Genomic DNA, 13011 nt, shown 5'->3' on the forward strand with positions numbered 1-13011 from the left:
AGAGACCTTTGGCAAATGTTTGTACACATATGTGTTGGAACTGTATTGTTTGTCTGTATGATCATGGGGAAATACCCAACTGAATTACGTCATAGAATGCATTATTATTCATTTAATTGTTTGAGGTAACTTGCTCCATGGTTTATGTTTCATATCATTATTAGACAGTTCACATTCCTGGTGACCTCATACCACATCTTATATCATACCCAGGCTGCGATAACGTTCGATAACGGGTTCCAGACCGGGCCGTACTTTACGGTACGGCCCGGTCCGGAACCCGTTATCGAACGCTGCGGCCGTTGGGCGATCCGACCCGCGGTCGGGCCGATACCTCGGGCGATACGGGATACCCCGTGATGTATTCTATATTTACTACCCAGGGAATACCAAGTCACAACCCTGTCAATCAACCTAAACCCAATCTCCACCCACTCCATCCAATCCTTGCAGCTCAGGGCCGGCAAGAAACGTAAAAACTCTACCAGAACCAGTGCCCCCAAAACAATACTTCTGTCCAGGAAGTAAGAACTAGTGTAAAAATCCATGGCTTCTCACAATGTAAGATGAGGGACTTATATGCTTTTTAAGCATCATTTATATATTGTCCTTAACCTACACCATACTCAACTATCAATGTGTAACAATTTATACTCAAGCAGTGCTGCAATTTCTTTTCTTTTTTGGGGGGAGGAAAGAATTTTCAGAATAGTTCATTTTGTTGTTGCGAAGAATCATGATGTTGTCAGAGAAATTTTCCAATGTTATGATATTCCAGAATAAGTACACTGTATATAAAAGAGGATCGCCTTGTTTATTTGATTGAACCCAAATACATGTAAGTGAACAACTTGACTCGATGCTTGCCATTACTTTTTGCCCTATTGTTGTCATATAACCTCTAATAGACTGACAATAATCTCCAAGCAGATCCCTTTCGGTGGCAAGGCAGTATCCATTCGGTGGCTGGCAAACTTCTCTGGCTAATGGATGCTGTCTTGCCACCGGAAGGGATCTGCTTGGAGATTAACTGATTAGACATGTACCTCAGCTGTGCTACACAACCTGAAGAATTTTATTTGCAGTACCAAAGTATTTCGCATGGTGGTGCTGCTGCACGTGGACTTACCTACATTTTCTCTTTCGTCCTCTTCGCAAAAGAGACACGGCAGGTGAAATAGGTTTGGACACCGGGCTATATATAAGAAGTACCTGTGTAAAGAGACTCTTTTTACACAACCAAGTCTCTTCAGCCGACGTTTCGTTGACCGTCAGTCACCTTCCTCAGGGCAATTCTGACTGGTTCACATTGCTTGATTGTTTAAAAAGAGTCTCATTACTCAGTGTCTTACCAACCTGTTTAAACTATTCAGGGATGAAAGAAGTATTTTGTATTTCCCACTGACATTCTCCGTCAACTTAGTACCGTACGACATACATGTGTACGTGTACATGTGTTGCCATGCGCCAACTAAAGACCCGACCACTGACTTCAAGGAAACTGTCCATATACACAAATGGGCGTACGCCTGACTTCATAGCAATGATAGCGCAGCGCAGTCCCTAGCTATGCAGGTGTTGCCAAGAACAAGACTAGAAATCTGCCTTCAAGTACAAGACAATAAACTAAGAGAATCGCAGAAGACAAGACTTCTTCAATATTTTTAAATTTGAGCACCCAAATGGCGTACATTTCTTCCCTTATTCTATCCGCTTGTCAGTTTCCTCTTCTCGTACCTTTGGAGCTGCATCTTCTGACACTGTCGACGATGGTGAAGACAGAGGAACACAAAGATAGTTGATGTTTTGTTACCTCCGTTTCTGGGCTCAAGAAGCTTCGAATGTATCTTCTTCCCATCCCTTGACTCACGTACATTCACCTTCAGTAACTGAATGAAGTTTGTTTTGCTCACCGTGCCAACTGCCCGCCGTTTTAAGCTCATGATCGGGTCCTCCTAACTAATCCAGCTGTTGTTGATATCCGTATCATTTGTCCTATTCGGTGACGAACGTTTTCCTTAAGTTTTCAAGCCATACGCATCACGAAGAGGTTGATAACTTTGTGCATCTGTAAACAGACTGATACACAAATATGTTACTTGTTCTGGAACAATGCAGATGACAATAGCAAACTGTTTATGAGCTCCATAGAAACGCAGGAAGGTGATGACGTATTAGAACAGGTTACCGGTATGCTTCAGCGCGAGCGACTGAATATGTCATAAAAGCTTTGAATTTTCCATTTTTGTTTTGTCATTGTGGCTGTTAAGTCAGTAAATACAAGAAAAACGTCTGTAAACATTCGCACTTCCGGTTACGTGCGGTCTTTTTTTAAACCAGTTTTGTCCGTTCGTGGAGTCTTGAAATACGGTGTCATGGCAACGGAACAACAGAACAACAACGTACCGTTCCGAGCTTGTGGGGTCTAAGGAACAAACAAAAATAACAAACAACGGGAATGCAAAATAAACAATTTCTTGCGCTGTTAGTTGATACACTAACGAGCAAATGTTGCCGGCTTCTTTCGCTTGAAAGTACCTACGTTTCTACTTTTGGTTACCAGAAATATTTAGTGTCAAATCACGGTAGGTAAACATACTTGTGTTATTGTGTATCTAGGTGACGACTCGTTTGCTTCATGTCTTTGTGACGTTCCTTCTTAGAAGAGGGAAAATCTGGAAGTTTGAATCCTGAACTTACGCAGCATAAACTATACAGACTTTTGGTGGCGTTCTATGCGTCAAATTGTTGTCTACAGACCAAAAGTTATCGTGGGATTTTTACTGATCATCAAGCATGTTTCCGTTTCGATCTTCTCAGCTGTGCGTCTAAATACGTAATGGTGCACTTCACTCACTCGGAGGTTTATTTTTCGACGGTTACTGAACAACGAAAAGAGCCTTATGATCGTATACACCTAATAGCGGGTCATTAACCCTGTAATATACAATACCCTGCCAACAATGTGATATACCACTTGCCATTTTGAATTTTTGTTCGTCTAAAATGAGCAGACGACTGAGGATTCAGACATGGAGGGTTTGATACACGCACAAGACGTCAGGATACCCCCAGAGATGGTCCTACATCTCGCCATAACGGAGAACCAGGCGGCCAGGTTCCCGTCCATAGACAGGCTGCTCCAGGGCACAGGACTGACTCTGGACATCATACAGAAAAGGCTGATGATCGCGTGTTTGGAAGGGACTCGTCCTGAGAGGTAAGATCACTTGTGTTTGGGGGAAAAACAAGTTTCAAGTTTTCGTAAAGTTAGCATCGCTATTGTCTAAGGATAACTAGGAAATGTTTTGCACATTTTTTTTCAACTTACATACAAAAAGAACATAACATAGCGTCATTGAAGATTATCGCTCATCATCACATATGGGTAAGTGAGACGGTTTGCCTCATGATTCTGTCTATCAAGTCCTATCCGACTCAGGGCCCGACGATCGCCCGCGGTCGTATGATCGTCGTTATAAGATCGTAAAACTGATGGCGTTTTTGGAAAAGTCTTGCATATAACTATATATATCGCACAAAATTAAGCTTTTTGGTATGTAAAACGATGCCTTACATCATTGTCAGTTGTTGGTTTTGTCAATAATGGAAGCTTGCAATTTGAAAATCATCAACTAGATCTCACAAAATCTCACGACGGTCTATGGCGAATGTTTGTTTGTTTGTTTGTTTTTTTGTTTAGAATCGTCATAAGGGATACAAAATTGTTTAGTGACATTCGAATTCCTCGAGTTTACAATATAATATTGTTACATGTATAGCAATACAATACTAGTACAATACAGTACAATAAAACGTGACCTCGCCGTATGATGCCTAAAATTTGGCCACAAGCAAACTTGAACGTTGTCTGTTCTGTGTCTGTTTCAGGGTGGTATCAGCCGCACAGATCATCCACCTGTACAGTTACTTCACCGCCGAGGTGCTGCTGTTCATGAGCGGGATGCTGTGCTCCATCCCCCTGAGGAACTTCGGGCGGGCTTACCACGAGCTGCAGCGGGCTTCCGTGGAGGCCATGGAGCTGGTGGACTTCCTCAACGCGTCCGGGGACTCTAACGCCAGGATGGAGACACTGATGGAGGAGGCGGAGGAGGAGGAGGAACAGGAGGAGGACGGCAATGGTGATCAGGAACACGAAGAGCAGGAAGATGAGGAGCAAGATGAGGAGGAGGAATATGAGGAGGCAGATGAGGAGGAATATGAGGAGGAAGAGGAGGAGGAGGAGGAAGAGGAGGAGGACGAATGGGAGGAGGCGCTGCAGGAAGAGTCCTTTGACTGAGGAATCTACACGAACGTTATCTACATAGAACTACCTTGCTGTATGTAACGTCAGAGTTGGCAAGAGGGATGTTTAGATACAGTTGGTGAAAGGAATGTCCTTTGATCGCAGACTCAATTTATACTCGAGTTCTTCATGCCAGTGAAACAGATCATAGAAAGCCCATCATGTAGAGATTACTATTGAAGCTGTTAAAGTAAATCGTCTGGCTAAAAATATGAGAGCATCAAGACTTTCAGACGTAATAACTCAGCAGTATATCAGTAGTCAAAAAGTGTCTTGGAGATTGTGAGATATGAATTACAAATACAAAGTATTTATTTGAAGATATCAATGTCGATTGGACTCTCAAATGGAAGGGATGTCCGCTTTTTTAATGGAATAAAAGTCTTCACTTTTGTACCACCGGTGACTACTAGTACCTCTGTCTTCACCTCTGTCTTCACTACCTTCTGCAGATAGTAAGACAGTAAAGTCCGATTTGCAGACAGTATCACAGTGACATCTATCAGCTCTAGTCAGTACTGCAGTACTGACGGCTACCTGACGTCATATACATTTCCCAACCTTTGACCTTACTCAGCTTACTTCCGGTTGCGTTGTGACGATTTGTGTCTTTCTACGATGCTGTTTTCGCCGTGTAACTTGTGATATCTGCTGGTTTAAAAGTCAAACGTGACATAAGATAATTCTTTTCACCAAGAAAAGTGACCAGAAGTGAACTTGGAACCATGGCTCTCGTGAAAAAGGACGAGAAATCCGTGGTTGTTTCTACCAAAGACGGTGGGGAGGGGGGCAAAACAAAGAAGCCTCCGAAGAAAGTCTTGGATGAGGACACCTATGTGAAGGTACGTATGTATTTTTATAGATTCATAAACTCTTTCTGAAACACGTGACGTTATCCATGGCATTAAAAACATTCAGACCAGTCCAAGTTTGGAATGTAAATACCGTTTTAATATGTGGCAAAGATACCCCCCACTGTTACAATTTCATCAAATTTATGCTAGAAAACGAGTGTGTGTTTGTAACAGAAATTGAGGTTACTAGAAATATTTAGACAAAGAGCTTGGCAGAAGTCATTGGCTTCCACATAAGGCAACAAACCTGCATGTAGAGAAACGTATACGTAGTAGGAAGTACTGAAGATATGAGATACTTATATTAGCTGGTGTGTTATGCTAAAGGGTGTTTATACTGCGTACCGGCTATAACGACGTTACAGATACAGATACAGATACAGAAGCAGATACAGATGTGAGATAATCTCTTCATGGACCTTTGACCTAACTTCCTGCCAGAAACACAAGCAAACACTCAATCAGACATACTGAAAATAGAATCGCCATACATGCACAGAGAGAACAAGTTCTTCTACATGTATGTCTTATCCGAGATCTTGAGACGATCTTCCATGACTTGGGAAATGAGATAACCTTTTCTAGGACCATTGACCTTACTTCCAGTCAGTGACTGTCACTCTGACATGCCTAGCATGCAAAAATAACTAACGAAACACAAGCAAACACACAGACAGACACTGAAAATAAAACCTCCATACATGGAGGTATGGTGACTATGGTCTAGTGGTTAGGATTTGGCGCTCTCACCGCCAAGGCCCGGGTTCAATTACCGGTGTGGGAACCACTGTAAGAAACACGAGCAAGCAGTAGAAACAGATACTAGTAAAAACCCCTGGTCCCGGGCCGGGGTTCGAACCCACGACCTCTCGAGCACCAGCTTCAGACTCCGACGCTCTAAGTCTAACCACTCGGCCGAAAAGGTCTAGACCCCTCGGCCGGGTCAGTTGGTAGCGCCTATGAACCCCCCACTGTTACACTAATATTATAATGGTGATTCTGCTAAAACAGACAGACAAACAAACAAGTTCTTCTCCATCTTATCCAGGATCTTGAGACGATCATCCAGCGAGACTTCTTCCCCGACCTGACAAAGCTGAAGGCTCAGCAGGAGTACCTGCAGGCTGTGGAGAGTAACGACCATCAGAAGATGAGAGAGCTGGCCATCAAGTACGGGTCCAGCCGACTGACCAGCAGACAGCACACAGAAACACCGGGGGCACCGGGGGAGTGTAAGGAACATCATCTGTTTCTGTATCTGTATAGATGGTATAACGGCTCTTCAGCATAACACATGTACACCAGCATTTCTTCTGTTTCTATATTTCTGGACACACATCTGTATCATCTGTATCTGTACAGCCAGTATAACCGCCCTTTGGCATAACACACCAGCTTCTGTATCTGTATAGCCGGTATAACCGCCCTTTGGCATAACACACCAGCTTCTGTATCTGTATAGCCGGTATAACCGCCCTTCGGTGTAAGACACCAGCTTCTGTATCTGTATAGCTGGTATAACCACCCTTCAGCGTAACACCAGCTTTGCAGGCACACGGTGCGGCTGCAGCTGGCAACATTACACCGATTGACATGTTACACCAAACCCTTGAACATCTAACTCCAGACATTGTTTAAAGCTATCTAATAAATAACAATGCCCCTACTACTGTACTGTACTTGGGTCAACAGTGAGTTCCACTCTGCGATAGTTCTAGGAAAGAAAGAATTCTTGAACACCTCAATCCTTGGTTAACTCTGGTACTTGAAGGCATGGCTTCTTGTTCTCTTCTGGGCTGGTATTAGGTACTTGGTATGTCCACCAGTTTATTAGTCATTTTGTACATCATGCATAGTCTGGACATTTTTCTTCTGTCTTCCAGTGAGACCCACTGTAGGTTTCTTTTCATTTCCATGACACAGTAGCGCCTTTTTCATAGTTGTTCATTCAGAATCTTGCAGCTTGTTTCTGTACCCTTTCCAGTTTGTCTTTGTCTTTCTTTGTATATGGATCCCATACTGTCGCGGCATATTCTAGGTTCGGTCTTACAAGTGACGTGTATGTAAGAGTGATTTTACTCTAGTTAGGCATGCCCACAGATTACGTTTGATCACTCCCAAAATCTGTTTAGCCGTAGTTGTGATATTACTAACATGTGCACCCCATAGCGATTTGAATAGGTCTGAATTGGGTTATTGAGACTTGATTTTGTGTCCATATATACAGATACACCAGCTACGTTTGAGACACCTGATGTGGAGAGTTCCAGAGGACAGGACTCCCCAACATCACACCACACAGCTGTCAATCACAGCCAGGAGGGGGAGGAGCCACCGGGGAAGAAAGGTACAAGGGCATTGTGATATGATGTCAAACACATGAAAAGAATAGCTGTAATTCATTCAGTGTAATTTCAATCATTTTGGTGTCTATAGCACAGGTGATGGGTTTCATTTCAAGTGAAAAGGGCCAATTTTTTTTTTCATCATTTTTCATCGGAAAATCATTTTGCCCTAAATTTGAGAGGTTATTTTAAAGAAAGTGACATTCTGTTGTTCTTGTAGCTAGGGGGACATCCTTCATTTCCATACACAGTGTTTTTGCTTCAGAATCCTTAAAGAGATGGTCACTACACTTAAAGATGTGCAGAATTGACCAGAGACCCACTATAGACCCATATAAGCCTCCAGAAAGCCTGACTCATATAGCCTACTTTAAGAGCCTAGTAGAATACATACATACTGTTCAGTTTTTATACTTTTAATCCAACACAAAAATTCACACATCGTACAAATTTTCCACCGTCTTCTGCGGTCTTCTTTGGGTGTCTGACATTATATGATAAGACTTCAGGGCTCTAGGCCTCTTGCTACGCTTGGTTAGAAGCAACTCTTCCCTTTTGGGTACCGGGTTGTTTACGATAGGGATCTCCTTCCATGATTGCCCTATACATCATATGACAACCCGTGCTCAATACTGTAAGTCTTAAAATATTTGTGTTGGTTTTATTTTTGAAGTAACCTCTTACTTTGAAATCACGACACCGCGAATATCTGTTTCGTATTTCTACCATACCACAGAATTGTTTTAACCGCGAGCGTTAAACACTGTGACAACTTCATTTTCCCTCACACCGCAAAATTGAGTCCCTGCAAAAATAAGTGACTTTACAGTAGTGCTGTGGCTCTAGAGGCCTTCAGGAGAGTTCCTGTAGTCTTTAATCTCTGTGCTTTGCTGGAAGACTCGGTGAGATACCCCAGGAATCCTCTTCATTTCCTCGAGGGTTACAGAGCTCTAAATCAAACGGTCGCCGAATGCTCTAGAGTGTTGTTTCTACATGTCTACGAATAAATTCTTCCCCCATGGCAGAAGTGAAGAATTCAACTGACATTTGTTTGAAGAGATTTCAGGATGTCTTATGTAACACAATGTACCTTTTTTCTATCATTATCAATTTTGTTTGACGTAACATCCTGTTGAGCACCAAAGGTGCGACAATCCTAGAAAGAGTTTGGGGCACGCTCCCCCAAAAATTTTTTAAATGTTATCCCTCTGAAACGCTACTTTCAGCATTTTGAGGGGCAGATTTGCTGGTAGAGTTTCTGGTAGTTTGTGGTGATGCCACAAACTCAGAGCATCTCGTGTGGGCTGTTTTAGTGCCAACCATAAATGTCAAAAATGTGTTACAGCACAAATATGTTGACAAGTAGAAGTATTTACTAGAAAATTACAATCACCAGGGGTCCCCATAAATTCTGAGGGAAGAGGTGCTCCCTAATCCGTTGATGAAAAATCAGGGAATTTTCATGTAAAAACTAAGAGAAAACATTTTGGGAGGGGTTCTAGGATTTTGGGTACACCCTTGCTCCATTGCTTGGGTAGAGCCGTGATCACATAAAGATTTTTTTCTTATCAAACTTTTTTATACAAACTTGTTATATAATGTAACGCCCCTTTAATGTAATTGTACATATTTCCTCAGCAAAACAAGACACAGACCTACCCTTGGACAAATACCTCGCCAAGAACACCAGTGAAGACAACGCCTCCTTCGGTACCATTATGGAGGTAACAGAGGATAAGAACAGACAGAGACACTCCTGGCTGTACGATGCTGAGAAGGAACACGCTGAGAAACAAAAGGAGATTCTACAGTTGAAGGGTCCTGAACAGCTGGCTATAGAAGGTTCTACCTCGAGTGTGGACACGTGGAGCTATAAAGCCAAGAACGCACTCATGTATTACCCAGAAGGTATGTTTGTTTGTTTGTTTGTTACCTCTGGGGGAGGAGACATCCTTCCGCGGAAGGGTTTTGTAAGAGATTTAGATTTTCATGTTCGCAGCTGTTTCTCGCGTTTGGGTGGACGGGTTATTTTGAGACTTGCTATATGTTTTGCTATTGGGCTGCAGATGATGCACGTTCTTTTGCTTTTATTGTATGTGTATTTTTTGGCGTGAAAATGATGCCTTTTGGTGGCCCCAAAACACCCCTTTGAGCGTGAAAGTGGTTGCGACCGTTGACCTTTGGCGTGTTTAAGCTATTCTTGGTCTGGTCCACGTATATGACCCCTCACACAGAGGGGTGTTGGGTCTCGATAAATTCTTTGTTTAAAACCCTATATAAAAATATACAATAAAAAGCCCGGAGGTATAAAATCTCAGATTTTACTTGTTTGTTTGTTTGTTTGTTTGACATAACCGTTAAACTGCCTTTTATAGGCATACTAGACCAGTTTTGTCTCTTTCTCAGCTTAGCTTCGTTTTCAAAGATTATTAAAATTGATGTTCAGGCATCGCAGCGAGGGACCAATTTTGTATAGAAAGTACAAATGTACAAGCTGCATTAGACAAGACTGTAGGGTTTGAACCACTCACAGAGAAGGGCGTTCTATTCTTTTCAATTAAATTAAAGTCCCGTGGGTTCTTTAATGTACTCGAGTACTGTATATATGGCTCTCTCTCTGGCTTTATGCCCCATTTGAGAGTAGCTGAAGCTACACACAAATTTTCACTTGAGTCGAGTGAGGAAAGGTAGGTGTAAAGTGCCTTTCCCAAGGGCACAATACTGGGGCCTGCTACTAACTTAAGGGATTTCAACCCAGAACCTTTAGATTCTATTAGTCAACAATCCTAACCAAAGGACCATGTAGACTCTTCTGGTAGGAATGAGGAAGGATGGATTGTCATTTTGTTTTCTCTAAAGCCACACCGACTTAATTTCATGGATGACATCCGCGCGCGCATTGATTTTTCGCCTGTCCCCCCCCCCCCCAAAAAAAAAAGATCACGTCCACCAAGGCTCTGGCCTGGCTCTAGGCCTGGGTAGTCCATGGTAGTTAGCGACAATACGGAGCCAGCCACCCAGGCTACCGAAGCTCCATGACGCAAGACCTCAGTACATACGTACAGTGCCGATCCATGAAGTCCGCAAAAAGCCAGCATCGATGTGCCGGCTTGTTGTATACGTCGCTAAGTACTGCCGCAAATACCAGCTTTGTATTCCTGTGGTTTAATAGCATTTTTATTTTTCGCCGGAATTTTTTTTTATTTGCCCGCGCGCACTAGTTTGGGGGTCTTCAGAGGATGTCATCCATAAAATTAAGACGGTGTGGCCTTAACTAAGACTATTTAGTATTCTGTACAAAGTCAGACTGATGCTTTTGGGAGGAAAAGTTGGCTTTGACAAAATCGTAGGTGGACCGTTTCTGTCACAATTGATTGTTTTTTCACTTTCTATAGTGAATTAGTATTCTACACAAAGTCTGACTATACCAAACATTCTTTCATTTATAGTTCACACACATTTTATGGTGACAAATTTGTCAGGCCATCGTTGACAAAAGGTGTATTATGATGGTTTCTTTGAAGAGGAGATCTTTTACATGCATTTCACTGTTAATTAGTGCATCTGCTCATTTATCAAGCATGTGTATAAGAAAGAGACTTCAGTCAACAGTCTTGTTTTTACGTACGGTAGTTTGAAGACTTATGAATGATTTATGAAATGTCAGAAAGGAGTGTATATGTACATATATTATGTTTCCTGTTGACAAAATATCTGTTTTATGCATTTTCATGTCAATAAGTACACATACATGTATATCCATGCACTTAGTGTATAAAAGAGACATTGATCAACAGTTTTCTTGTTAGTTTGAAAACTTCTGCATGATTCATAAAATGTCAGAATGGTACATTCTGATACATTCTGACACATATGAGTTTGTACGGCCTTCTAAAAGTGAGTTTTTGGAAGCTCTCTAGCAAGCTTCCCAATCACTCACTTTGGGCGTCTCTATCGTCTATGTTTTATTTTTGCATTTCTGTGCTTTTTCATACAGACACGCAAAGATAAAATGTAGAGATGCAAATCACCTGCCAGTACTGGCTTGTGCTGACTTTTCCAAGGCAGGGCATTAAAATTTTGAATGTAACAGGAGAACCGCGTATATTAATCATTAATGTGTCTGTTAGCCAGGTAATACTAGTTATGTCATTTACAATCAGCTAAGGTCATATTTTGGTGTCATGTGCACTTTACTCTTCACAGTGGCAGCATTAGTGCAGGGGGGCCAAGAGATTAATGATTTGATAACGGTAATGAAGTTCATGGTACAGAAGTGACATAAAAGTACCATGAAAAAATCAGGAATCATGTCAGTAAGTATATCCCTATGTTTATATGATGTATATAAGAGACATTAATCAACTGTCTTCTTTCTAGTTTGAAGACATTTGACTGAATGAAACATCTTCTTTCTATTCTAACCTTACAGGTACAGAGTCAGGAGAAGACGTCTTCAAGAAACCGCGAGAAATCCTGCACAAGAACACGAGACTGGTGCGGACTCCATTTGACTCGGACGTGGCCAAGTCCAGACTGCAGCAGGTGGCCGGGGCCAACGCACAGATCAAGAGAGGGAAGATAGGGCATGATGGGAAGGAAATCCTGCCAGAGGACACTCCCAAGGTCAATGGCTTTGGGTTTGTGGCGACGCCGTCTCCTGCGCCAGGTAGGACGCAACAGGTGTTCAACAGTTTTGTTGAGGTTATGTCTATAATTACATGTAGATTTTGGGCCCCCTGGCAGCTTTCCAAAGTACTACAGTGTAACTTATATATTTGATATAATGTAATTCCTTATTTTTTCACAGTACTGTTATGTTCACTGTTTTCACTGTCACTTCTTTTCCTGCAACTGTCACCACCGTGAATACATGGTTCCGTGAATACATGGTTCCGTGAATACATGTATGTCCATTTTTCTCAGACTGTGAACTTTTGCTTCCGTGAACATAAAGTGAATTACAGTATCGTGGAAATGCTATGGTCACAATTTGGGGGCAGTACATAGCTCTTGGGCCCCCTGGCGGCTTATTCTGGAACTTCAGGGGCATTTTTGTTATATTTCAGCTATTGTACAGTGTCTCATTTTGTAGACATACATGTAAACGCTTCACCCTGATCACGTGCCTCCTTTTTCTGAACCCCAAGGTGTGGATGAATCTCCCATGATGACCTGGGGTGAGATCGAGGGTACGCCCTTCCGACTAGACGGGTCTGACACACCGGCGCCGAGCAGCACACCGGGGTTCAAGGTACTCTACATTCATTCTTGTGCGGTAAAAGGGGATTTTTGCTGTGTTTTGGGGCACACCCCTGTTCATTTCAGGTTTTTATTCGAAGCTGCACATCCTCAAGTCTAAACAACCGTCTTTGGCAGAGAATAATCTGGAAGCAAAATAACTGTGTGTGTATATATATATATATATATATATATATATATATATATATATATATATATATATATATATATATATATATATATATATATACGTACTACGTACTAC

The 13011-nt window shown here is 42.1% G+C and overlaps 2 protein-coding genes across 2 annotated transcripts in view; both read left to right on the top strand.

Annotated features, from left to right (window-relative positions):
• The first annotated feature begins 2953 nt into the window (after positions 1-2953).
• Positions 2954-4300, top strand: LOC109471981 (glutamic acid-rich protein-like). Its single transcript, XM_019771574.1, has 2 exons — positions 2954-3220; positions 3892-4300. The coding sequence occupies exons 1-2, from the start codon at positions 3033-3035 to the stop codon at positions 4298-4300; spliced, it is 597 nt and encodes a 198-aa protein (XP_019627133.1). The 5' UTR covers positions 2954-3032.
• A 589-nt stretch (positions 4301-4889) lies between these two features.
• Positions 4890-13011, top strand: part of LOC109480846 (protein DGCR14-like) — a 15272-nt gene continuing 7150 nt past the window's right edge. Inside the window, exons 1-6 of the mRNA XM_019783204.1 lie at positions 4890-5148; positions 6209-6392; positions 7388-7507; positions 9144-9413; positions 11938-12174; positions 12656-12759. Coding sequence (XP_019638763.1) covers positions 5032-5148; positions 6209-6392; positions 7388-7507; positions 9144-9413; positions 11938-12174; positions 12656-12759 — 1032 coding nt within the window. The 5' untranslated portion in view covers positions 4890-5031. The remainder of the gene's footprint in view (positions 5149-6208; positions 6393-7387; positions 7508-9143; positions 9414-11937; positions 12175-12655; positions 12760-13011) is intronic.

This window comes from Branchiostoma belcheri, unplaced genomic scaffold, assembly GCF_001625305.1.
Source record: "Branchiostoma belcheri isolate BF01 breed outbred unplaced genomic scaffold, Haploidv18h27 scaffold1, whole genome shotgun sequence".
NCBI lineage: Eukaryota > Metazoa > Chordata > Leptocardii > Amphioxiformes > Branchiostomatidae > Branchiostoma > Branchiostoma belcheri.

Excerpts from the sequence above, each read along its gene's own strand:
- LOC109471981 (XM_019771574.1), top strand. The coding sequence starts at position 3,033 with ATGGAGGGTTTGATACACGCACAAGACGTCAGGATACCCCCAGAGATG. Across the intron at positions 3,221-3,891 it reads GAAGGGACTCGTCCTGAGAG|GGTGGTATCAGCCGCACAGA; the intron begins GTAAGATCACTT and ends TGTCTGTTTCAG.